Source organism: Myxocyprinus asiaticus, chromosome 13 (genome assembly GCF_019703515.2).
Source record: "Myxocyprinus asiaticus isolate MX2 ecotype Aquarium Trade chromosome 13, UBuf_Myxa_2, whole genome shotgun sequence".
Classification (NCBI taxonomy): Eukaryota; Metazoa; Chordata; class Actinopteri; order Cypriniformes; family Catostomidae; genus Myxocyprinus; species Myxocyprinus asiaticus.
Window position 1 is genome coordinate 31931143 of NC_059356.1, and position 27908 is coordinate 31959050.

The 27908-nt window shown below is 36.8% G+C and overlaps 1 protein-coding gene across 1 annotated transcript; it reads left to right on the plus strand.

Annotated features, from left to right (window-relative positions):
• Positions 1–155: 155 nt before the first annotated feature.
• Positions 156–27908, plus strand: LOC127450107 (germ cell-specific gene 1-like protein). Its single transcript, XM_051713904.1, has 5 exons — positions 156–681; positions 13977–14024; positions 16457–16609; positions 19058–19169; positions 23918–27908. The coding sequence occupies exons 1-5, from the start codon at positions 393–395 to the stop codon at positions 24228–24230; spliced, it is 915 nt and encodes a 304-aa protein (XP_051569864.1). The 5' UTR covers positions 156–392; the 3' UTR covers positions 24231–27908.

A 27908-nucleotide genomic window follows, 5' to 3' on the forward strand; every position in this document is an offset into this window, starting at 1 on the left:
TTGTGTATTAATGCTTTGGCAATATTGTGTGTAAACACAATCATATGAATAAAGTACATTGAAATTGAGAGAGAGAGAGAGAGAGAGAGAGAGAGAGAGAGAGAGAGAGAGAGAGAGAGAGAGATGCCTCAAAGACGCCTCAGGGATCTTTCTCACTTCAGTCACGTCTGACGGCATGTTACGCTTCACGCGTCTTTAAAACCTGGATCCACACGTGTCAGTCTGAGGAGTGACGCTCATTTCATATGTGTGAATCCAACCTGTCGCTGTCATTTCGGGCCGGTGAGCAGAGGTGAGGTGAGCGCAGCCGCTGCGCTTTCCTTACCACTTTCTACCATCGTCCTCAAAGCAATCAAAGATTTGAATGAACTCATGAAGACCTATGAGCAACTATGAAGACCACCAGAAAATGCCGCGCTCTGCTCTCTGTGGGTTTAAATCTGTTAGCTCTATTATTCTCAACGACGGCGTTCATCACGACCTACTGGTGCGAAGGAACTCAGAGGGTCCCCAAACCCAACTGCAGTAAGGAAAGACGGCATAATTGTATTGACTATGGGGTGAACGAGACAGACCCGAGCAAAGTTCACTATAGCTGGGAAACGGGTGACGACCGTTTTCTGTTTCGGCATTTTCACACTGGGATCTGGTACTCGTGTGAGGAGAATATCCACGGAGAAGGTGAGAGTTCGTTAAGATTTCAACCGCCACTACATTTCAAAGCGAATTCTAATGGCACGGACTGGTCTTTTTGTTTAAATGTAATTTAAACATTTAAATCTAATCCCTGTACATTTGTCAAAGTGCGCATGGGGCCGTTCACACAGAACAGTAATTGCGCTGAAAAGTTAGACGCAGCGCAACGAATATAACAGAACGCAGCTGACGTTCTTTTTAACTTTACACGGCGTCCTGCACGAGACGCTGACAAAAACAGTGAGACTGTCAAAGAGGTCCGTTTAGCGCATGCTTGTATAGAAAAACAAGTGAAAAACAGCGCGGACGGACGCAATAAACGTTTTCTGTGTGAATGGCCCCTAATGCATCCACTTGCTTGCTTGTTTTGTCTGCTTGCAAGGGCATTTTGTCTGACTAAATAGCCTATCCTATCCTGTCTAAATAATGAAGTTTTATTAATTTATTTATAATGTATTTTTAAATAGGCTACCCTATGGTATTTTCATGATGAATTGTGTTTGCGCAGTGTGGAAACTTAAAAAGGTCGTGCGTAAAGCAATGTGAATGTGTTGCGCAATGGATGTTAACGACGGAATGATTGCGCGCCAGCAGCTTTGGAAACATCTGTCAGGATTTACTCTACTCTCAATGAGTTTTGAGGAACTTGTTAGAGGCACCGTTAGGTAACAACGTTCCCTGTAGAACAGTGTGGCATATAGCTCTTAGACAGCCTGTGTGTGAGCTTCATATTTTTAAGGATGCTCTCTTTTTTTCAAACTCAGTTTAAGTTTGTCATTGTCAAAAATTCTGCTTTAGGCCTTCAGGGGACTTTTTGCTTAGTTGAATGACACAAGATTAAAGGACATCCATTAAAAGGGAATAGAATATGAAATGCCATTCTCTTACTCTTTTTCTGTCTCTTTCACGTGTTTAATGTTATTTAATTGGTATTGAGAACAAGTTCTAAAATGTATAGTTTTAATACATTTAATTCCCACAATGAACAGCTGTGGGATAGAAAAAGACAATTCTTACACTCAAAAAATAGTGTAGCCTATTTGTAAGATTTATGCATTTAAATTTCATAACCAAAATTCAATCAAATTGAATTGTGTAATCCTTAATAATATTAAATTAATAAAACTTGAATAAATGTAAGTTTTATTAGTTTACGCAATTCAATTTGACGGAATATTGTTATCAAATTGAAATGCGTCAATCTTTAAAAACAAACTGGCTAAAATATTTTTTTGAGTACCTTTTGCCAGCATGACATGTAGCCAATTGATTAAGGATAATCTGTCAAATGGAGGAAAAAGGTTGATGTTTTCTAAAAGGAAAGTTTTATTCATTTATCACTCAGTATTGATCACATACTGAGAAATAATATAAATATCTTATAGCTCACAGAAATATGCTGTTCTTCTTTGGGTTTTACAATATGATGCAATTCTCTATGCAGTGCTTTCAAAGAGGAAAAAAGACAAAGGCCAATTCAAGAGATGATTTCAGTATGACAATGCACTATGTATGAGGGACTTAAAAGGACTTGCAACAAAGGGTGATGACAGGAAGGGTATGTCAGGAGACGAAAACATAATCAAAAGTTACCGACATGGCCAGGTCTAAGGGGAACTTCTGATTCAACCGTCTTGACTGGCAATCAAGAATCAAGGGGCACTCCTCCCCCGGACTGACTGCGAAACAATCAACATTGCCCCCCCCCCCCCAAACATACAATTGTCCCACCAAACATCGCATCCTAGTACCAGCCCTGGTTATCGAGTTCAAAGTGCAATGAGCAGTGTTCTCACAGATGCTCTGATACAATTTCCTTAATACACAGACATAAATAGAAAAGAAGGACAGTATAGTAATTCTGAATTTTACCCAACAGACTTTGTCAAAAGAGGGAGAGAAGGTCAATGTGTGATTACGCTGATGGAGATTAAGTTATGTGACTTGATTAGTTTTTTCCCCCTATTTTCTTCATCTTTATTGTTGTTGCAACCATCCTCTATCTAGTGATCAATGGGATTTAGGATTAATCTGAGAACAGTGTCAGAAAGTCTTTGTGCTGCAAACTCATCACACATTCATGCAAGCAGCTCGGATGAATCTCTGCTTAATGATGTGTCATCATCATTATCATAATATTACAAACATATTACATTCCTGTATGTATTCTTGCCATGCAGACACTCCTTTATTTTAAACAGCAAGTGCATATAGTTTTGTTGTTGTTGTTGTTTTTGCTGTTGTTGTGACAATGACTTAAGTTGATTCAGTTAATTGAGTTGCTAATTCAAGTGCTAAGACAAATGCCAAGAAAAGCTCAGTGGTTTTATACCAAGTGCTCTTGTCAGTTTGCTGAACATCTTGGTAAGTTTATGATTCTTTATAAAAATACAGAAGCAGTTTAAATCTAAATGTAAACATTCGTGCCATCCCAGATGTGTATGAATTTCTTTCATCCGCTGAACACAAATTAAGATTTTTAGAAGAATTTCTCAGCTCTGTAGGTCCATACAATGCAAGTGAATGGGTACCAAAATTTTGAAGCTCCAAAATCCACATAAGGGCAACATAAAAATACTCCAGACGACTCTGGTGGTTAAATCCATATCTTCTGAAGCGATATCATGGGTGTGGGTGAGAAACAGATAAATATTTAAGTCCTTTTTCCTTCACTTTTACTTTCTCCTCCTTCTGTTTTTTGTTGATTCGCATTCTTTGTGCATATCGATCCCTACTGGGTAGGGAGGAGAATTTATGACAAAAAATTACTTAAATATTGGTCTGTTTCTCACCCATACCTATCATATAGTGTCTGAACACATGGATTTAACCACTGGAGTCATCTGGATTACTTTTATGCTCCCATTATTTGGATTTTGGAGCTTTAAAATTTTGGCACACATTCACTTGCATTGTGAGGACCTACAGAGCTGAAATATTCTTCTAAAAATCTTCATTTGTGCTTGGCTGAAGAAAGAAAGTCATACACATCTGGGATGCCAGGAGGGTGAGTAAATGATGAGAATGAGAATTTTCATTTTTGGGTGAACTATGCCTTTAAAAAGTACATCAGACAGTCAAATCTATTCTTATCTCCTCAGTAGAGCTTTTCATATCACACATACAGTATATTAACAACAGGTTGTCAGTATTAAATATGAGATAATTGTATGTTCTCAGGCAGACTGGTATCACAATCGGGAAGTAACTGTATAATATGCAATTACTGTACATTTACACTGCTCATTGATTTTCCCCTACATGCAGTATATTACATTAATTAGAGCTAATTCAAAACATGTTTAACACACTGATAATAAATTGTATTTCCAAAAGGCATCAATAACTGTAAAGAGTTTTGTTATGTAGCAGCAACGACCGATGCCCAGGTTTAACTGAGTCTCAAGAATGTTACTAATAATTCAGTGAGAGGAATAATATTCAAAGAGAAGATGAAAATGTAGCGCAGTAATTGATAGTAAGTACTTAAAGATCTTTTCTCTTTGCTCACTGCCTGATCATACAGTATCACATAATAATGCTAATGGCCACCAAATCATTCACGCTCATTACTGATGCAATTACCCTTCACCAACCTCTGATAGCAGATTAAACACATTAGAAGCCAATCAAAAGCCAGGGCTCTTTATTTACATAGGGTATTGGAAAAACAGGAATGGATTGAATGAAGATGATTAGAGCTTTTAGTTCCGTAATGAGCGAGCCAGTCTATGCCATTCTACTCCCCCAGTGTAGGTATTGGCAATTTTTTTCAAAGGGTTAGTCTTAGCATTGAACCACATTTGCCCTAAATAATATTTAACTGTTAAAAGCATGTAGATATAAATATAATTTTGAAATGACTTTGAAGTAGCATAATTTTGTTTTTTTCAAAGTTATTTTTTTTTTTTTAATTCCTCTATTCAAACATGTGAGTGAACAGTCTACAAATAAGTCTGTATAAAAAAAGAGGACTAAAATCGATCACTGTAGACATTTCATGTCATTGAAATAAATTAAATGATTACCACATGCGACTCACCTAACTGTTGAAATAAAGCCCACTAGAAATTCAATTACTCACATTCTTGCATCACCAGCCGTTTTGGAATTGCTTAATGTCCTATTTCTCCTGGTGCAGTGAGATTCCGTTATTCAAATTGAGTGGAGGTTTCCATGGGCCACTTATCTACCTGGCAGAAGGATTAAGCTCCCTCCAGGGGCTTTATTTACTGAGAAAAAAGCTCAGGGGTGTTGTAATGAGAGAAGAGCACTTAGTAGGTCCAGAATATGAAAGCCAGAATATGAATCCCTGTCATGTTCAATGCAACCTTATGTGCGATCAGTCAAATAATGAACTCCTAGAAGGTCCTGAATTTATTTCTGCTGTCACTCTGGGCAAGTCTGTGAAAACAACCACTAGTGGCATTTCCTTCCTGGTGATTTTAATGTGTCTTTTAATTTTAAATCCCTGTTAAATGTTTGGTGGTGCTGTTTATCTGCATTCATTTGAACCTTTTTCGTACTTTGGCCAGATTTAAATACTACTATAAATCTTGTTTTCTGAAGGTAATAAAACTTTGAAATGTAGACAATGGAGTAAAGTTTTGAAGACTGACTATATGAGTGCTATATGCATCTGACAAGCTTGAAGTTATTAGTGTTCTGTCTGTAAAGTTTGTCTGCAAAGTCTTACAGTAATGCGAATAGATGTAATGTGTTTTTCGAACTGTGTACAGTGCAAGAGAAATTGCACCCCACTTATAGCCATTGCTCTAATGTCAGGGCCAAAAAAAAAAGCAAATATGACACAGACACAATATATGAAATTGTTTTAAAATGATTAGCACTGTTTTCTGTGCATACTTGTAAAACTTTCATCATGAATAGTGATAAAGCAACACACTCTCACGGCAAAATCGTCAGGATTCGTACGACTTTTCTAAATTTGGCTAATTCGTATGATATCGTGCGACTGCACTCGTTTGAATTCCTACGACTTACACTACAGCCAATGATGTCGCTGGACATCGTTTCCATCTAATACGCGACAACTACTTGCTTCTGTCACACACAACAGCTTCCTATCATGTTTACACACTCTACTGATTGGTTAAGTTTAGATAAGGGGTTTGGGTAAGGGCATAATATTAATAAGTATGTCCTTAACGCCTCGTGCGCGGAACTAGTGCTTACTTCTTCATTAGACATCCGGGAATTTGCACGTGATGAAGTCGTTTGAGTTTATGTGAACAACATCGTGCGAGACCATATGAAATGAAGCCAACTCGTAAATAATGTAAGACTTTTCATGAGATCGGGTTGTGATAAACAGTGAAAATATTCTAAACATGTCTTACTGCTGTAGACCAGGGGCAGTTCAAGGATTTCATCCTTTTTTCAGCCTCATGCTGTATGTACATGAAATGTTATGGCGTAGAGGAGTATATCTTGTTTTTAGTACACGAGGTCACAAGTTCAATTGTTGCTCGGTTGAAATTTAGAAAAAAATAAACCAATAAAAATGGCACAGAAGGAATATCAACAACAGTGGTTGCATTTATCGTGTAATTTCACTGGATCTGATCATTTAATGGCATGAGGATAAATTATTAACATGTGGAGAGCATGACTGAGAAATGCAAGGGCAGTTTTTGTGCTGCTCTAGAGAACATTGCCACCCCTGCCTATGCCTTGGTTAACCACTGTCTAGAAGGAAGGTTGATACTTTAAGGGATAGTTCACCCAATAATGAAAATTCTGTCATTATTTACTTAGGGTGTGACGATACACTTAGCTCACAAGACGAGACAATACATGATACTGGGTTCACGAGAACGAGACGAGACGATATTTTAACACTATATACACTACCAGTCAAAAGTTTTGAAACACTTACTCATTCTTTATTATAATTTTTTTTCTTCGCATTTTAGAATAATAGTAAAGTCATCAAAACTATGGAATCACATAAATGGAACTATGGGAATTATGTTGTGACTAAACAAATTCCAAAATAAATCAAAACTGTGTTATATTTTAGAATCTTCAAAGTAGTCACCCTTTGCCTAGAATCTGCTGACATGTACTCTTGACATTTTCTCAACATCTTGAGGTATCACCCTGGGATGCTTTTTAAACAGTATTGAAGGAGTTCTCATCTATGTTTTAGTTGAGAGCTGCGGTGGTTCTGTAGGTGTCTTTGCATAGTGCTTGTGTTAGCCGCGGTGTACGGCATCAATTTCTTACAGTGCTTACATATTGGCTGTGTCTCGTTTGGAAGGCTGCGTCCTCCGGAGGTCGCATTTGTCGGGCGCATACGTCATCGAGGCTGTCTTGTTTCATTTTTTTTAATTTATTTATTTTTTTATTGGGAATGCAAAAAAGGTTAACAATTGTATAAATGTAAGTGCATATACATAAAATGCATTGACAATAGATAAAAAAAATTTTTTAAAAATGAAACCAGACAGCCTCGATGACGTATGTGGCCGATAAATGCGACCTCCAGAGAACGCAGCCTTCCAAACGAGACACAGCCTTTGTTCGTGTCTTGTCTGTTACTCTGTCGCTGTTTATTGTTTCCACCGGGTACCTAAAATGCTGCCACACAAACGATTTAAAAGTGGCAGGGGCATCTTCTATGCTAATTTCACCCTCACACTCCGTCATGCTGATATCGTGAGACAGCTTTTCACCTCAACGAGAAACGTCGTCACGTTTTAATATCACGAGATCTCGTGGAATGAGCCCTATTATTTACTCCCTGTACCCCTCGTTTTGTTCCAAATTAAAATGAATTCCTTTTTTTTCCCATGGAGCACCTACAGAGATGTGAGGCAGCATGTTAGCCTCAGTCATTATTCACTTTCATTGTAAAGATGCAATGAGAGTGAATGGAGACTGGCAGGGGTGGATTATGACTAGCAAGGGCCCCGGGGCCAATTTTCTTTTAAGGCCCCAACGGTCCAATTATCTAGTTGAGATCCATGCAAAATAAATTTTCATTGATTTAATTCCCTTTAAATACCCGTTCTGTTATTTACAATCAAATTTATTTAAACACACAGCACAGATGTGGTAAAGAAACCGCTCAACAGAAACGTTCACTGAACTGTTCTTAAAGAGACAGTACCATTTTAACATTTGTTATATATAATGCAAACTCAATTTAAATACTTGTAATTACTACAAATTATGCATAAAAAGACAAGAATGTGACAAAATGTGTATTAAATGTGTACATGTGCATATATTTAAAGGGGCAATGATACATTATGAAATATTTTAACTTCATCAAACACTTTAAATATTGTAGAATTTAACAAATTTAAAAATTTAAACACATTTAGAATTTAAAAAACTTCCAGCATCTATGCATGGGTTTGGTGAAACTTGGCAAAGAGTTTAGGCAGTTCTGGCTCGTGCTGCTATATTTGTTCTAACTCATCTGAATTATGGTGTGTTCCATTTAGAAGTGATCATCCTTATACCCTGTTTCCTTCAAAGACTTTACCCTCAATTGTGAGAGCTTCGATGGGCTGAAAGGTGTGGGGCTTTATTGGAAATTCTGTTTGGAATGACCCTACAGCTTGGCTACCATTATTAATCTCCCTTCAAAAAAGCCCTGTGAAGTCATCATTTAAGCCAAAATCCCCTAGACTACATTACATTGACAGGATGTTCAAATAAGCCAAAAGTCTGTTTTTTAATGTTTGTGATTTCAAACTTCAGCTGTCAAAACTTACACACAAGCCCTTTAATCTGCTGTAAGATGCTCTCTTCTTTCTTTTTTTCTTTCTTTTACTGTAACACCTGTAAACATTTCTAACTTGAAGCATTTAAAAGTATTTTAAACTTTCAGACAAGGCTTTGCCAAACCAACATTATAGTCTGTATGAACAAACTTTACATATCTAGTTTAATTAGACTTTTGTACACAACACAAAATAAAATTAAAAAAAAATCAATGTCTACTTTTTCCCAACCACCTAAGCCCAGTTATTTTTTGAAATAAATGTTTTTGTTGGACAGCACTTTTCAAACAAAGCATAAAGCTCAACCCTATAAAGCCTTACATATGAAATAATAGTCAGAAATTTTTATTTTTTTAAATTATTTTTCTATAAAAAAAATGAAACTGTAAGCAAGCACATGTTGCTTTAATTCAATACATACTCATTTTGAAACATCAGTAACAATATAAACGCTATTGTTAATTTTACTTTATCAAAATCAGCAATGATTTCACATATAAAAGACGAGTGCATCACAATATGAACGTAGCCGTTTTGGAAATTACAGGTGCATCTCAATAAATTAGAATGTCGTGGAAAAGTTCATTTATTTCAGTAATTCAACTCAAATTGTGAAACTTGTGTATTAAATAAATTCAATGCACACAGACTTAAGTAGTTTAAGTCTTTGGTTCTTTTAATTGTGATGATTTTGGCTCACATTTAAAAAAAACCCACCAATTCACTATCTCAAAAAATTAGAATACATCATAAGACCAATAAGAAAAACATTTTTAGTGAATTGTTGGCCTTCTGGAAAGTATGTTCATTTACTGTATATGTACTCAATACTTGGTAGGGGCTCCTTTTGCTTTAATTACTGCCTCAATTCGGCGTGGCATGGAGGTGATCAGTTTGTGGCACTGCTGAGGTGGTATGGAAGCCCAGGTTTCTTTGACAGTGGCCTTCAGCTCATCTGCATTTTTTGGTCTCTTGTTTCTCATTTTCCTCTTGACAATACCCCATAGATTGTCTATGGGGTTCAGGTCTGGTGAGTTTGCTGGCCAGTCAAGCACACCAACACCATGGTCATTTAACCAACTTTTGGTGCTTTTGGCAGTGTGGGCAGGTGCCAAATCCTGCTGGAAAATGAAATCAGTATCTTTAAAAAGCTGGTCAGCAGAAGGAAGCATGAAGTGCTCCAAAATGTCTTGGTAAACGGGTGCAGTGACTTTGGTTTTCAAAAAACACAATGGACCAACACCAGCAGATGACATTGCACCCCAAATCATCACAGACTGTGGAAACGTAACACTGGACTTCAAGCAACTTGGGCTATGAGCTTCTCCACCCTTCCTCCAGACTCTAGGACCTTGGTTTCCAAATGAAATACAAAACTTGCTCTCATCTGAAAAGAGGACTTTGGACCACTGGGCAACAGTCCAGTTCTTCTTCTCCTTAGCCCAGGTAAGACGCCTCTGACGTTGTCTGTGGTTCAGGAGTGGCTTAACAAGAGGAATACGACTACTGTAGCCAAATTCCTTGACATGTCTGTGTGTGTTTGATGCCTTGACCCCAGCCTCAGTCCATTCCTTGTGAAGTTCACCCAAATTCTTGAATCGATTTTGCTGGACAATCATAAGGCTGCGGTTCTCTCGGTTGGTTGTGCATCTTTTTCTTCCACACTTTTTCCTTCCACTCAACTTTCTGTTAACATGCTTGGATACAGCACTCTGTGAACAGCCAGCTTCTTTGGCAATGAATGTTTGTGGCTTACCCTCCTTGTGAAGGGTGTCAATGATTGTCTTCTGGACAACTGTCAGATCAGCAGTCTTCCCCATGATTGTGTAGCCTAGTGAACCAAACTGAGAGACCATTTTGAAGGCTCAGGAAACCTTTGCAGGTGTTTTGAGTTGATTAGCTGATTGGCATGTCAAAATATTCTAATTTTTTGAGATAGTGAATTGGTGGGTTTTTGTTAAATGTGAGCCAAAATCATCACAATTAAAAGAACCAAAGACTTAAACTACTTCAGTCTGTGTGCATTGAATTTATTTAATACACGAGTTTCACAATTTGAGTTGAATTACTGAAATAAATGAACTTTTCCACGACATTCTAATTTATTGAGATGCACCTGTATATTACAAGGTCTTCTACTTCCAGAAGAGCATGAAAACATTTACCAGGGGGCAGTAGACATCTAGTGCATTGCATACAACCGGGTTTTCAGCAAAGTTTTGATCATGTTGATGATGTAGAGGATTTAGAAAGTCATGTATCAAATATGATATGCACAGCATTATAGGGTTAAAGAGAGGCTAAAAAATTTAATTAGAAACAAGAAGGCAAAAGGGTCCTATAAGAGGGCTTGGGACCCTCATATTCACAGGGCCCTATTGAGGGGGCCTTTTATAAGTTGTGGGGCCCGCATATTCAAGCGTATATAAACATTAAGTTGATGGGCCACGAGACCTTGCAGCATAGGGCCCCTGGGCACTGGCCGCATTGGCCCAGTCCATAATACACCTATGATGACTGGCACTAAAATAATGCCAAATATTTCCACTTGTGTTCCAATGTGTTAGTGAGTAAATGATGACAAGATCTTTATTTTTGTGTGAACTATTCCTTTAATACAATAACGTTTTTTAACGAATGGAAAAGGGAGGATTTGGAGTGAAATAATGTTAGATAGCCACATGTTGCCATTGTTTTCAGCACATGTGAAGAAAGATCACATAATCACAGATTTTTATGGGGTCTGAGATGAAGGCTTCTTTGTGGGGCAGGAGTTCTGTTATGTTCCTCAGCTTTGTCTAATTTCTGTCTTCTCTCTTTTAGGCACAGCTTAGCACCTTCAATGGAATATTTTTTTTTCAAAGTTGCACAGTAAAGTTTTATCAAGAAATGTCCCTGAGCCTCAAATGATCCTCACCAATTTAATTAAAAGTCCAAATTGAAAGGGGCAGAAAAGATGCACCAAAAACTCTACAGCCTTCTTTTATTTCAGAGACTCATTGGACTGTCTTAAAGTTGTAATTTATCATGATATAAAGCAGGAGTATACAAACATTCTTGGTTGTGTGACAGGGCTGGGCGATTAATCGAATTTTATTTTCAATTACGATTGAACGATTATGAAAACAAGATAATCGAGATAAAATGATTATTGTGCTGCATTCCATTTTGCAATGAAACACCCCAGAATTATATCTTTAAAGCATTCTTTATTAAAGTTCAGATAATAAGGAAGTGGGGTTATGAAAATAAACTCTGAAACTGGCATTTCTCTGTGCGGTTAGCGCAGCATATATGAGTTGTGTGAAGTGACCAGGGAGAGATTGAATCTTCTCCAAATTGAATCCAAACATGCACGTGTGTTCCGAAAATACATTTCAAAATTATGCCAAAACGTCCGTCTTGGTGAGGTATCCATGTAAACACAGAGAGTGATGTCTAAAGTGAATGTAAACAGTGGAGAAAAAAGCAGATTTGCATTAAAATGTCAGACTTGTAAGAGTAAATGTAAGCTAATAGACCTGCTGCCGTCTAGTTTGTCATTATAATAATCAAACAACCATAACAAGAAAACGAGAAAACCACTCGTTGCTCTTGACTGAGTAACTTTAGTAGCTTTAAAATGTATTAATGTATTATAATCATACAGTAAAGACCAGTAGTTGGTTATGTTGCATTTAATTCTGAATGTTTACTGCTGTTAAATTTTTTTAAAGCTGTTAAAAAAGCACTGCTTTATTGTTATTTTATTACTGACTGTTTACTAGTCTTAGTCTTACTTAAGAACTTGAAACCACTACTGACTACTGACAGTTTGGTATTGTGATAATGTATAGCCTTTATTTTACATGGTAGATCTTGCTGCAATAACATGATGAAAAAGTAGATCTCATTCCATGGAAGTGTGCTGCTGTAAATGATGGTGATTGAGGCTTTTCTTTATCTGACCACCATACGTAACATAAAATAATTATCATATGACAAAAGCCTCCTCCCGTACCCAGTGCAGTTTACATTTCAAGTTCAAGGAAATCCACTGTTAAAAAGACAAGTTTAAAAAAAAAAGTTCAGTAAATGCATGATGTTTCCAGAGACAACGAGTAATCATGTTAAATAACCGTGATCTCAATATTGACCAAAATAATCGTGATTATGATTTTTTTCCATAATTGAGCAGCCCTATTGTGTGATCCAAAATGTCTAATTCCGAAATAATATGGAGATTTTATGTTTCGATGCTGATACTTGCTTCTATCCCAGCTTAATATGCAAAGACATTTATAAGTAAGCCATTCGTGCATTGATTTCTCCAAAAATTGTGAATACTGTGGCTCTACGGTGCTATCTAAACATTGCTCTGTTTGTTTGAGCATGCCAACCAGCCTGAACTAGTAACACTGGCTCAACCAATGGTGTGAATTTTAGGTGGGACTATCTGTTTGGCTGACCAAGGAAAATGCAGCGAGTGTTCGGGAAATCTGACTGAAAACGGTCCAACAATTTTTATGCACATTTTGGAATTGCGCATAAGAAATCCTGAATGGAAACGCTTGATATGCGAATAAACTTTCTAAATTCACATCAAATTTAATGCGTGGAGGAGGTAGATTTTCTAGAGTTTCGCATTAGTTAAAATGTGCATTAAGGAAATGAAAACAGTTTATTCGCAAAACAATTGTGTTTTGACCATTCGTGCTTGTGTAATGAGCGTGTGATAGGTTGATGTGACTGGCCCAATGAAAGGTCCGACCTTGGCACACAACACTTTGAACATAGCCCTTATCATTTGGAAGTGTTTAACCCACAGCTGCTCGTCAAATCTTGCAAATAAAACTCTCTCCGAAGCAGGGAGGTCATTCAACTGCTCCATCATGACAAGGTGGCTCCCTCATGATAATGTGCATTACATAGTGGATGGAAATGCGCAACGATCAGTATTTTCTTTAGTCTAATTTTTAGAAATGCGCTTAAAAAAATGCTAAACTTTTCGATGGAAACCCAGCTAATGATTAATTTAGCAAAACTAACTAGTGCTGCTAGAGCATTGGTTCCCAACCTGGGGTCCGCTCTCCCACTTAGGGAGGTGCCAGAGGGGGTTCACAGAACCTCATGCACTTTGAGGCGGTCACAGATCGATAAAATGCACAATACCAGTAAGACCGCATGTCAGCTTCCTCATCTAACTCAACGTGATAAGCAAATTGAGTGATAAGGAGGGGTACTTTTACTTTCTTGTAAGTAGGGGGGCTTCAAGGAAAAAAGGTTGGGAACCACTGCGCTAGAGGCACAGAAATTATACACTTCAACACCCCTAGAAACACCTCAAGGTCTTTAGACACTCAACATTCAAGTGATAGATTTAACCTATCCCAGGGTGAAGCAAACTGTGAAAATCTGTCTTATCACTGGAAAGCAGCACTGTAAAGATGAAGTTGAGTTCTCTGACTCTAGACTTTATGATTGGTTTACAATGAGTTGGTGGTGCACAGATCCTAACTCTTTGGTCGTCTTGTGTCTTCCCAGGTGAGAAATGCAGGAGTTTTATTGATCTGGCTCCAGCGTCGGAGAGAGGTGAGTAATGGCTATCATTAGAGTAGCGTTCAGGCTTGTCCGACAGCACACTGAAACCTGCAAATGACAGATCTCTTGTCTTCGTCTTGGAGCATTCCTGCTTATTTTTTTTACACATGCTACTTGTGTGGTGCGTGTAAGTGCGTTAGCATGTGTTTGCATTTGTAAGTGTGGATGTAATAGTTCACATCCTCTAGGTCAGTGAGGTTTTGCACTATATGCTTTAAGTTAGGAAGTTAGTCTGAGTTAGTCTTGCTGTAGGAGTCATAGCTTAGTGCTTTGTGCATGTGCACATTGAACTGTGGTGCTCATATGGGTGATGCAAGTTTGAATCTGGCTTATGGCATTTCCTTATTCTATTCTGTTGTAGTTTTTTATCATTTAAACAAATGCGTTATCTAATGTGGACAACTTTATGTGTTATTTTTAAGAAATATTTGATAATGTGTTTCTTTACCATTTTTTTTTTTTTTCAAAGGCCAACTTTTTTATGCTTATTCAAGATTGCAGTGTTCATTTGGGAAATATTACATTTAGAATATGGATTTTCATTTCAGTTTAGGGGACTGCTGCATAATAGATCCCTTGCCTTGAACAAATCTGGCGATAATACTGCACAATCAACAAGGGGAAATTAAATTTGCTTGCAAATTACATCTGCCACAGTTTCAAGGGAGAATATTTGCAAGGCAAACTACACCATTCCCTGTTCCCTTTAGATCGATTTTTTTATCTTATAAATTATGACTCTCAAGGTCTCCAGTGATAATCAAATGTGAGACAAACCTGCCAAAGTATGATGGTAGTGCATTTTGATTTAAGTGTTTTCAAATTCACCGCTCTATAAAAATGTTGTCTTGTATTCAGACAAGTCAAGAATTGTTTGTGGAAAATTAGAGAGACAAATTTGATTTATGATTGCCAGATATGCTCAGATCAGGCAGACAGAAGTGATTTAGGTTGCTTCTATTTCTGCTGTCCTCTCTCAATGAGGCCACAACATAGACAATATTAAGTCCTCAAACAGTGTTTTTCTCTGGGACTGCCTCAAGGAGCCCCCAAGAAAATTGACACATTGTTTATAGTTGCCTCTGAAGAATGTAGGACGGACTTTCAAAGGTGTCCCGCTGTGTTTGAACTCTTGAAGACAAACACTCCAGACATTAATATTGCATAATGCCATCACATATCAGGTAAAGATGCTTTAATCACCTGTTGGCTGCTTTTCTCTTTAAGTTTTTCATCTTTTGTTTTTTACCACTGGGGTGAGAGATTGCATCGGGAAGTCCAAATCTGGCCAAAATTTGGTGTGAATAAAGGGTATTCTTGGTTTTCACATTCAAAGACAATGGACTAAACTGAATGTAAAGTTGAAAGTAAGTAAGACAGTGTTATGTTTGCACTGTCTCAGACTAAAACAACCCCTATTATCTCCGCTGGAGTCCTTCTCTGAGGAAGCTGTGGGGCGATGGGGAATTCTGCTAATTAGAAAGTGCTGATGGCTGTTATGGAAATACATTTGAGTCAGTCTGATAGATGCAGTCAGAGGTGTCTTTAATCTCTCAAAAATAATACAAAATAAAATAAAATAAATAAATATTAAACACTCTTTTGAGACACAAAAGCAGCTTTGCTTTTCAAATTGCAGATGGTGCTGTCATATCAAGTCTAGTCTGACTGCCCCTAATGAGAAAGTCAACTTTTAGGGAGAACATAAGAGTGTTTGTGTATTTATATGTGTCTCCTTTTTTGAGTACATACAGTGGAGTATATACAATCTGAGACCACATTGAAAATCTTGGATTCAAAATTTAATTTATACCTAGAAATAAACAGCAAGATTTAGGATTTTGAAAGGTTTTAAACAATGAAATATTATGTAAAATGAATATGAAATATTTAATCGTCACTAATCCAATAAGCAATTTTAAGACATTGACCATGTTGATTACTTTGTACAAAAGATCAGATTTTCTTGCTGCCATTGAAGCACAAAATATGCTCTTTGGAACATTTTCAAATCATTCTGGGATAACATTCCAATTGTTATGCTGATCATTCATTATGAAAAAATTTGTTATGTTAGAAAGATGCTAAATATAACCATTCTATTGGTCTCAGATTTTCTCAAGACCCCTCCATATGGAGCAGATATTATAAAGGAATATGCTGTTAATCTCTACATAGTGAACTAAAAACTGCTGTCTTCTCTTTACAAATGGTATACAACGTAAAGAAGAATTATGCAAAATAATTTCCAATGCGGGTTAATTTTCTAGTGATACAGACTGGACAAGAGTTGTTAAATTCTCCCTCAAACCTGACTGTATGAATAAAACTGACAGACAGAATTATGGGGCAACAATAGTGTGCTTTGCTCATCACCAATATGTGTGTGTGTGTGTGTGTGTGTGTGTGTGTGTGTATTGCAGGTGTCCTTTGGCTGTCAGTTGTGTCTGAGGTGCTATACATCATGTTGCTGGTCGTTGGCTTCAGTCTGATGTGCTTGGAGCTTTTTCACTCCAGTAATGTGATTGATGGACTTAAACTGAACGCCTTCGCTGCAGTCTTCACTGTGCTGTCAGGTAGGCCTCCACCCTTGTCCCCACCTCACACACTTAGAGAAACTAATTGTAAATTCCTTTAGTCCATTTATTACCTGTGAAGGAAAACTGCCTTATTCTCTGACTTGTTCGGTTGCAAATTATAGTGATACAAAAAGTTCCAGGTTTGTATGATGCAAAACTTAAAGTATGTTCAGTTAGAAGGAACTCCATAAAGAACTTCAGCAATTATTAGGAAATCAGTAATTCTCCCCCAGTCCCTTCAACCACACCCTCTCTACAAAATCACCAGCGCTCTACAGACTTGACATCCAAATGGATGTCAGTGAACACCTACAAGGCAGAGAGCATTGATTCTGATTGGCTAAGATTTCTGATTAAAAAGTGTGGGCCACTTCTCAGATTGTTATTTGCTGTTTATAGAGTCTAGGGCAGTCATAGAGACAGGTGTGATTTTTCAGGACACCTATTTTAGCGATATCTGTCATATAGTGGGGACGATTTAGGCATTGCATTCCAAAATAAAAATTGCTTACTGCACCTTTAAAGTCAGTGATTTGGTTACACGTTGCTAATTAATGCAGTGGATTACATCAACAAACACAAAGAAAAACATTAACCAATAATAAATTCACACTCAAGACAGATTGGTTTGAGTATGAGATGATGTGGAAAACACAGCGGTCTCTCCTCAGACTACATCTCACCCTGCAACCCAGTGAAGTGTGGGTAAACCCCAGGAATCAGAAAGCCAGAACAGCTGCTGCTTTTTGAATTTCCTATTATGGGATTTGCTGAATACCCCACAGCTTTGTTCATTTAGGGTCTTTACGGTCTTTAATTCTGATGGCAGCATCAGTTTTGGGAATCAGAAAGAAATTCTTCCAGAGATGAACCACTGGATTCAACTGACATGTTCACATGGGTCCTGCAAGAACATCAATCAACATCAATCTATCAAAATGTATACACAAAGCATAACACCTACTGTATCAGTTTCAGTGATAAAAGATTTCTTAATTTCATTGAAGTTATTCTAACTGTTTAGTGAACCCATATTGAATGTAGTGTCTGGGTCATATTTGGTCATGGTTTTCGAGGATGAGGTGATGACAAGCAACTTGTCTATGTTGGCATCTGTCAATTTGGCTAGCTTCTACAAAGTGACAGATTCATTTGCACCAACATACCATAGAGTTTGATCTTATACACAGCCTTTGACATCAAAAACATTTGGGAAGCATTTTCTCTTCTGTTTAAAAGTCGAAATGTTCTTTTATTTTGTTTTCCTAACTATGCACATTTGCATAGTTATTTGCATTTTCTTATTTGTTTTTAGCATTGTTTATCCCTGCTGCCTGTGACCTATCAAAAATAATTTGTGATGTTCAGTCTGTGGTGGCAATGTTCAATATTTTATTTTTCATTGTTAACATGGTTTAGTGGATAAACATGCTTTGTGCCCACCACAGAGTGTTTATGTAGTGAATAATTTGCTGCAAAGAACCTGAAACCACAGAAAATCAAACACATTTAGAAACCAAACACTCAAACTATATAGACAAGCCTGTTAATCAGAACACATCACAGCAAATGACCAAAAATTCAAGAATCACACTTCTTTTGTTGTTTATGCATTAAACAAATATCAGTTTTCCTATTCAACATGCCATTTTTATAATTTTGCCTGTTTTGTATACTATGCAGTTTATAGTCATATTTTAATTTCCTCAATACATTTACTTCAGTTCAATACCGAAAATGTTATGCAAGTGATGAACTTCAGTTGCACGGTTTCATAATGAATTCACCTTATTCAACCCTCAGCCATGCTTTTGTGTGCTGGACACTAGACATACTTGACTGATCCTATTGTACCTTATGTGATTGGGAACAGATGGCATCTACCTGCACATATGCAGGGACTTTGCCATGTAATCAATAGAAAGGCTAAATAATAGTTTTTATTTTTTCTGATTGAACTGTAAATATGTATCATAAGCCATATATTATTCCATATATCTCTATGGTGCATATTCTATACATACACTTTCATTTAAACACACTAATACATCCATACAGTGCTTAAAGGGATAGTTCACCCAAAAATGAAAATTCTGTTATCATATACTCACCCTCACATTATTCCTTCTGTAGAACACAAAAGGAGATGTTAGACAGAATGTTAGGGACTGACAGCCTTAGTCACCATTCATTTCCATTGCATTTTTTTCCTTACCATGAAAGTTAACTTTCTGCCCAACTTCTCCTTTTGTGTTTCATGGAAGAAAGAAAATCATGCAGGTTTGAAACAACATGATGGTAAATGATTCAGAATTTTTATGTGAAATATTCCTTTAACAAGTCATTCTATCTACATTCAACAACAATATGAAAAAAATCACCATTTGATTGTGTACATGTGCACGTGTGTGGATACATGTTGTCGAGGTGTGCATTCCTTAACAGGTCTCCTGGGGATGGTGGCTCACATGATGTACACACAGGTCTTCCAGATCACAGTCAGTTTGGGTCCAGAGGACTGGAGACCTCACACATGGGACTACAGCTGGTCTTTCTGGTAAGTGTCTTTTTTACTTAATCTGATCTAAATCTGATAGACTATAAGAAGTGAATGTGTTAATCACATACAACATCTATTTATAATAATTAATACATGAATGATAATTTACCTTTCTTGCATCAAATTCAGTTCAAAGTGCTTGACATATTAAAAAAATAATTATTTGCATTTAAAAAAAACAAAAACAAGTCAAACAATAAAACTGGTTAAATTAATAAAAATGGAAATTTGGGAGAATAAAAAAATTACACAATAAAAAGACATATCTTTTAACACATGAATATTGACTAAAAATTAAATTGAGCACAACTTTTCCTAAAATCTAGCTTGAAAATGATAAATTGGAAAACTAGATTGCTTTTCTTAAGCAGTGGTTTCACAATTTTACTATAGGGACTCAATTTTGTAAATTTTTTTTATTTTATGGTATTTTAAACCCACAAATGCTATATATGTAACCTCAGTAGTTTCTGATCAACAACTGAATGGGATTCTCCAGTGGCAGTTCCATTTGAAGACCATCCCAGTGTTTCTCCTTGTATTCTGTCATAATTCAAAGAGGCAAAGAGGGGAGGCATCCTCACAAGTCACAGATGTGTGGGTGTCTGGTCCTCATTCTGTGACAAATGAATCTGGCTCTTGCGGACTCTTCTCATTTCAGTTTCATTTACTCCAATATGAGTCTCCCTTTTCAATATAAGTGTAACGTTGGGTTCTTGGAGTGGAAGAGACACAGGAGTAGATACGTTAAGTCACTTAATAACAAATGCTGGAGTGGAACAAACCAATAAAGCTAAACCTAACACAACATAACACTTCAAGGACTGACAAAGGAATGAACGAAACAGGAGGGTATATATACAAACGATGACTGATGATGGAATGGAGGACAGGTGAGGAGGATTGGAAACAGATGGAAGTGATGAGGGCAGTGGATTCTGGGAGATGTAGTCCGGAGGAAAACTTCAAAATAAGGGTCCTTGAAGATCATGAGGGAGACAGACTGTGACAATAAGTGGCAACCCAAAGGGATAAAATTAAAAAAATAAATAGATAATGGTTTCTTCAGTTTCACTCCTTATTCTCCTAGGACACGTTGACCCACATATCTGTAAAGGGACTACAGACTAGAGGTGAAGTATTGTGTATAAGCTTAAAATACAAACTTACTAAGATAGTTCTCCAAAAAATTTAAATTCTGTCTTCATTTCCAAACCACTTCTTTCTTTTGCGGGACACAAAAGGAGATATTTAGCAGGACGTCCAAGTTGCTCTGTCCATGGTCAGGGGAATGTGAATGTGGCCAAGGACAGAACAGCCTGGACATTTGTGAGCACTATCCCTTTAATGCTCAGATATTATTTTGAAATGTTCTTTTTTGGTGAAGATCCAGCTAAATTTAGAGAGATAGAGAGATAGAAGGGCTGTATTGGATCTCCCAGCAAATGATTTGTGTTATTTTGGCGCTTGGATATAAGAGACATGCATTGGGGTTCTGACAGGCATGAAAGTGGTATTTACATTGGCTGAATTACCACAGATGCTTGCCTGGCATCCATTAGTCTAGACTAAAATAGCTTTATTTGTCCTCTGCCATCTGGCCAATTTCTTGTTTGTTTGTTTTTTCTTTTTTCTTTTTGCTCTCTTTCTTTACTACCTGCCTTTCTGAAAATGGTAGGCAGCTGAAAATTAAAGGATAATTGAAGCTTGAGCTTGTTGAAACCCTTACACTTCAAGGTTTATTTTACCCAGCACACAAGCACAAATGCTGCACTCTCACATTTTCTGATTGGGAATTTATGGTAATTTGCTGTCTATACAGTAAACCACAGTTACTTTTGGGGGAAGATAACTTTTATACCCCAGGTAAGAGAAAATCAAGACGAAATGCTGAATAGTACATAGAGGATAGATAAAACTTCAAATGGCAAAACGCAGATGTGGATTGACCATTCAACAGTATTACAAATTAACTTTTTAAATAAGGTACACTACTTGCCCCCAGAATTGATTTGTTAGGGGTTTTTTTTTTAAAACACACAGTAACTACGTTTTCATCCAAGGATTTTTTGTGAAAAAAGTTTTAGCGCATCAAAATTAAGCTGATGGAAATGCAAATTATCGCTAAAATTTCACAAGTGTCGACATAATATTTTTCCGTTTAACTCTAGCACATAAGCTCTATGTCGATACATCAAATGTCACGAAAAACTGGTTTGGAAACACTTTTTGTCGAGAAAGTTGGCATTAACATAAAAAATTTGTGTCACATGACAGAATTTGCCCCAATCGTTGCCTGTGTTAACCATGACGACAAGGTATAGGATCCTTGAAAGCCAATTTACTTTACGTGATTATGGATTGATCTGAACGGCATAAAGATCCGATCACTGAAAACATGACACCTCCAGGAGTACCAACACAAATATCTCTTATCAAGCACATGGACAAGTGCACGGAGAACAAATTAATGGCCACTGTTTGCGATTAATTGCGGTAGACATCCGTTTATTTATTAAAGTTGCTTTTTCACACCATTCAAAATAATAGACAGCAGTCACGGAATTAGCCCACAATAAAAAAAAATTAAAAAACATTCTGTGCACAAAGATTTTTTAAATTAAAAATAAATACACAATACTAGGAGAAAAGCTTCAGTGTGCTTTTTTGGAACACGAACATACAATTCTATAAAATTATTGTTTAGCTTTTGAAAAAATGCTGGCAAAATTCCCTATATTAAATTAAATAAATTACCAAATGAAAAACGCATTAAATTAAAAACAATTACCAAACAAAAAATATATATATTTTTAGACCTATATATGCCTTTTCTTTACACAAACTTAAGTTAGCCTTTCCCTGTTCTGTAGACAAATAAAGTCAGCTGAATGAAATGTTATACACTTCAAGACTATAAACTATCAGAACTATTTGTCCAATGAGTTCACTTTCAGAAAACGAGCTTTTGAACTTTTACATTTTTTTTTTTTTTATCTAACCCTCTTTACCTCGGATCACATTTGGTGAGCTTCTTCAGAAAATGTAAATTGCATTATGACACTAAAATTAATTTTAGATGATAATCAAGTTCAGTTGGTCATTAAAAGTTGCTGGACAAATATGCGGGACATAATGCAGCTGTGATGGCAATGCTTTAGATTAGATGATTGTTCAAAATAGCCTATTGAATATCAAGAATGTATCATATGTAAACCCTGATATTACTCTGCATCAATTTTTCTTTAATAGCTGTGCACACAGCATATACACATCGATGGATGGTCCTTATACTAAGACTGAAAGTTCCCCCACTACTTGTTGCAGGTTGACTGCTTGAACAGGGCCGTGACGATTCGTTTTCGGGTTCGAAACGGTGGCAACCTGAGATAGGTGCAACATCAGGACCAATATTACAGTCCTAACAGAAGGATAACTGCTCCCATTTGATTGCAATTCCATATCTTCTGATTGCATTTATTTGTGAAATTAAAATGACAGTAAGCTGTCTAATTTCAATGAATTGTCGCAATACTCTCCCCATTTTACCAAAACTTCAGGGGAAAAAAAATTAGGGACATCTGGGAAGCGAATTAGCGATAAACACACATTTCTGAATGGAAACGACTTAAGGGCATATTTCTTTTGCACTAAACCAAAACTTTTGCGACAACGTGTTTTTTTAGGCATGACGTCATCACGCACACCATTTTTATTGATAAAAGGCCATTTGAATGGAAACAGGGAGAAGACGGTAAATTTAGCAAATTTTTTTTTTTTACGCATTTTCACTTTGTCGATAACAAAATAGCGCAAAAAGTGGATGGAAACTAGGCTAATGTGAACAATTATGGCTGTTAATATTAAAATAAAATCAATATCAAATACAGAAGTTGCTGTAAATAATGCACAAGATAACAATAAATGCTCTGCTGACAAACATTTGAAATAATTATTTGGTCACCATACTAGATTATACAGCTCTCCGCTGTCTACCGTTTTCTACAGATTTTTATATAATTTACTTTATCACTGTTTATCGAGTTGTTGGAAGTGTTTTTTTAAACGTTTTACATTTTCAGTAGTTTGCAAGTTAATGTAATCCTGCAATGAGGATAGTGTAAACTGTCCCTGGAGGAGGGCTCGAGACTTGACCCGAGCTCGAATACCCGACTTGTTGAGTTTTAATTAATAGATGGGAGGTGTTTGGGCAGTGGAGGGATACTGGAGGAATCGTCGCAGCATGGACATAAGCAGCTGTTTATATACGCTTACTCTGACGATGTGATTGGTCGGATTAAATGAACATGCTCATCCAGAACTTTAAAATGAAACTTCATTTCAGAACTGATTCTAGTGTTTTTCATGAAAAGCATGGCATATTAGCTATACATTTTAACATTTGCTAAACCCATAACTAATACTGAAACCATCCTAATCCCGTAAGTTACTAAATAAATAGGCCTAAAAGAATATACAGTATTGAAATATATCAAATGGTACTTAACAGATAAAACCTGGAGGAATTCACAACGGGATCTTTCTTGACCTCACATTTGAAATATCTAGGGCTTTTTTGTCATGTTCAGTGCCATTTTTACACCGAGCACTGGTTCATTTCTGACCCTGCCATACACTATGCTAAAAATACTACGGTTAGGTAACTACCAAAAGTAGCCTATGTAGAATGTAAAAACTCATTGTCTTTGTACATAAAATTATGTGTGTTTTTGTATGTATCATAGTATGGCCTGGGGCTCCTTCACGTGCTGCATGGCTGCGTCCGTCACCACTCTCAACTCCTACACAAAGACGGTGATTGAGTTCCGACACAAACGGAAGCTCTTTGAGCAAGGCCTGCGAGAGGAGCAAACCTTTCTGGACCCGGAAGCCTTCCATTACTTTCGTAACAGGTCTGTCCAGTCCATCTCCAGCTCAATAGACGTTTACCCAAGCCACGGGAGCAGTCATGGAAGCAGTCATAGGAAAATGCGGTCCCCACCGGCTCCGATGGAGAAGGGAGACAACACAGATTCTCTGGGAGAGGAGCAGTGCTGAATGGAGGTACATCCAGTTCTGCACAGGTGGCCTTGCTCTGACTGGAGAGACTCTTGGGTGGATATCTCGAAACACGGGGATTCGGGGGTTAAAAATTTTGATTTGAATTGTTTTAATAAATGAGGGTGAGGATAGGTGATCGAGTGATATGGGTTTTTTTAATGCACAATACTGACACAATATCTAAAGAGCAGCATGGATATATACATAAAACAATGTATTGTTCATAAAATGACACACAAAATTGATTCTCTTAAAATTATCTTATTTTCCACAATATTTAAAAAAATATATATATATATATTTTATCCATTTTCAAAGTTGTTGGTATATTTTACAAGTGTTACATGAGCGAACAGACTGATCACACAGTGAATTCAGCAATATCTGCTGAAGTCTGTGCTTTCTGAAATTCGCAAACCACTGCCCCCAGTTGTTGTTGAGGTGAAATATCCACAGGTAAAACAGTGTAGTGCCAAAAGTTGTATTCTTAGTTGTAAATTAAGTTATGCATCCAAAAGGAATGCATATTTCATTACCCTAATCCCTAAAGCCCACTATACACTGTTGGATGTTTACAGTCCTTTAAGATTGTTGCTTGTCAGACTGTACAATATGAAAGCACTGAGATCGCCATAGCACACTGTGCGACATTATGTCAGACTGTGGTCCCAATCGTTCCGATCACTGAATGTTAGCATTGCATAATAGAAGCGAAACAGAAAGATTTGCCAAAATTTGTATTCTTAGTTGTAGTTTTTTTTCCATCTTTTTTTTTTTCTGAAAGTCAAGGCATCAGCATTTCCGTTGCTCCAATACCACTCCATCACTAGCATAAAATATAAAAATATGAATTTTGTCAAATAGGCCTTTAATAAGACATCCTGATCACAAATACAGAAAATTACAGATGTTGAGAATGAGTGGGGGAGGTAGCCTACAAAAAAGTTTTGTTATAGTATGTTTTTCTCCTCTTTTAGATTAGTAACCAATAGGCCATGCAAAATGTAGAAAATTCATGTAGGCTAATAATGTATTGCGTTTGCAAATTCCCTATAGATAATGCACAAACATGACAGATTTCTATAATTGTATCCAACTGTATCTGCTAATTTGGATTAAAATGTCCCATAAATTCTTACCAATATAAAAATGTTTTTTTTTATTTTTTTTTTTTATGAAATTGGAGTGGTGTGAATCTTAACTAAAGAAGTTTACAGACATTTAAGTAAATTGATTAAAATTAGGCTAAAATAGTAATTAAAATAAAGTTGTAAAGAAAATGCATGATAAATGTAAAGAAAAAAAAACATGCAATCATTTATTTAGTCATAGTATTTATTTAATTCGGGGAATAATGCTTTCATATTGCTGAGGTGTTACACTTTTCTCCAGGTATTTTCTGCTTATTTATTTATTACAACTTTTTATATAAAATGAAATGAAAAAAAAAAAAACATTGAAAGAGCTTGAGTAGAGATAACTGGGCACAAATGTTGCTATGGTGCAAACGTGGAGCAGGTTTCTTTACAAGGAGCACACTCAGCGGGGTTTCTCTGAAAACAGTGAATTGGGGTGCGAGAGAGGAGTGGACTATCTCCTCTGGTCGTCATAAAAGCAGTCACACTATACGCATGTGATGCAAAATTTCTGACCCTGCCAGAACTTCATTGGAGGCTAAAGATCATTTTAAAGGCTATTAATCGGTCATCGGTGAGCATGCCACACTAAACGTTGTAAGATTGCCAATTTTGCCCTATGATGACAGAAATCCTTTAGGATTCCCGAAATTTGTCTCAAACAGCAGAATCGTGGCCAAAATCGTACAGTGTGCACCGGGCTTAACCCAAACCCCAATCCTTAACCAAACCATCAGTGGAGTAAAAATGTTGTTTAGAGTAAAACTGAATCGTGCTCATCATTGTTTGTGTGAACACGATAACTTCCTGGTTTCCACAGGACCAGAAACCGTGTCTCTGAGATTACACCCACAAGGCATCACAGGGAGAGGTGAACACGGTTTATTTGATGAAAAAATATCTGATGGGGATGGCATGTGTCAGTTATCCGGCAGTATGTGTCGATTTTAGGGTACATGAACATTCAGAAGCAGCATGTCGATTTCCTGTGTGATCATGTTGGAGCAAAATACCACTTCTGTTAATCGGTTAAGTGGGCATAGTATTCGGCCGGTCATTTTACAATGGCCAAATATCGTCTGATCACTCGAGAGGATGGACATAAATAACTGTACGATTATTGTATGAGGTGTGTGATCAGCAAGCTGGGCCTTAGCGATGAGAAATATGGGACTATAAATATAATATGTGGATGGGAGCATTTTTCCACTGACAGCTGGGGCAGGTGGGGAACAAAACTACATACACTGCCATAAGGACTGTGCAGTGCAGGCAGAGGTCTGTCTGCTGTTTAAACTGAACCGAAGCATCTGTCGGTCTCTTGCCCTGACAGCTAGACATGCTCCTGAGAATTTGCCAATTTTATACATGAAATGCACTCCTCCCTTGGTGGAATCTGCTTGAAGATGCCTTCATTTTAAAAACAGCAGAGGAGATAAATGTTTATATGCTGCCTTCAATACTGCTGCAGCCGAACACAGGAGAAGTACAGCCCATTTCAGTTACAACATCCACTAGGTTGTATTAAAGGTTATTGGCACTTGGGTTTTGCCTGTTTCTGTTGTTCTGTCATGCATTAATGGGTTGATTAGCAGTAGTCAATGGCAAAAGCATAAACCCCAACATCCTAATTTTTTGGAAATATGTTGAACATATTGTTACGGTACAAACAATGAATGGAACTCTGTGGAACTGTCTATTACTGATTGTACTAAATTATATATTTATCTATGTATGCACTATAATCCTGTCTTTTTGATAAAAACAAAAGAGCTTAAAAATTTTAATCTTGGTGACTTTTCTTCTTGTGTTTATATTTAGACTAATTTTCATGAGTAAGTCACCAGTATGGTATTTATAGGGTATGATATGTACATCTCTCTTTTAAATCCACAGAAAAGTTGCATGTGCCTTTATTCTCTAGAACTAACAGTTTTAAGTCAAGGTGTATGATATTATTTTGAGGATCAATTGAAAAAGCATGTTGAATTGATCCATTTACACCAAAATAAGTTGTTTAGTCTTGTAAAAAGAAAATGAACAAAGTTCTATTTGACATTCAGGGGTTATTTAAATGCTTTGAGAAGTTATTGTAAAGTGGAGTACAGAAAATACTGATTTTTACTAAAAGACAATTTGTCTTTGCTCTTAAAAGTAATGACCTTCTTAAAAGGAATCATTCCTCCCTAACAACTGGAGCTGAGCTGCATGTCTGTGTGCATAGGCTTTCTCAGTGAAACCATTTCCTGGGAGTTCAGAATTTATTCTATTCAGGCTGCTGAATTGCACAGTATTTACTAGAAGTCATAAAACTGCTTGCTGTAGCAAGCGTTAGCATGGTTTAGAGCATGTGTTCAGCAGAAGCCCATCAAACAGCCAGTCCAATTTAAAGGGATTGATCTTCCAGTGTGAAGGGCAGCAACTGAAGATCACACTAATGCAACACACTCATAATTCATAGAGTCAGTTCTGAATTGTGTGAAATAGATTTTCCCCATCTTCATGAATTAAAAATAATAATAATAATAATAATAAAATA

Bases quoted from the DNA above. Each gene is read 5' to 3' on its own strand.
- LOC127450107 (XM_051713904.1), top strand. From the start codon at position 393: ATGAAGACCACCAGAAAATGCCGCGCTCTGCTCTCTGTGGGTTTAAAT. The intron at 682-13,976 runs GTGAGAGTTCGT...GTGTCTTCCCAG, and splicing joins GGAGAATATCCACGGAGAAG to GTGAGAAATGCAGGAGTTTT. The intron at 16,610-19,057 runs GTAGGCCTCCAC...ATTCCTTAACAG, and splicing joins AGTCTTCACTGTGCTGTCAG to GTCTCCTGGGGATGGTGGCT.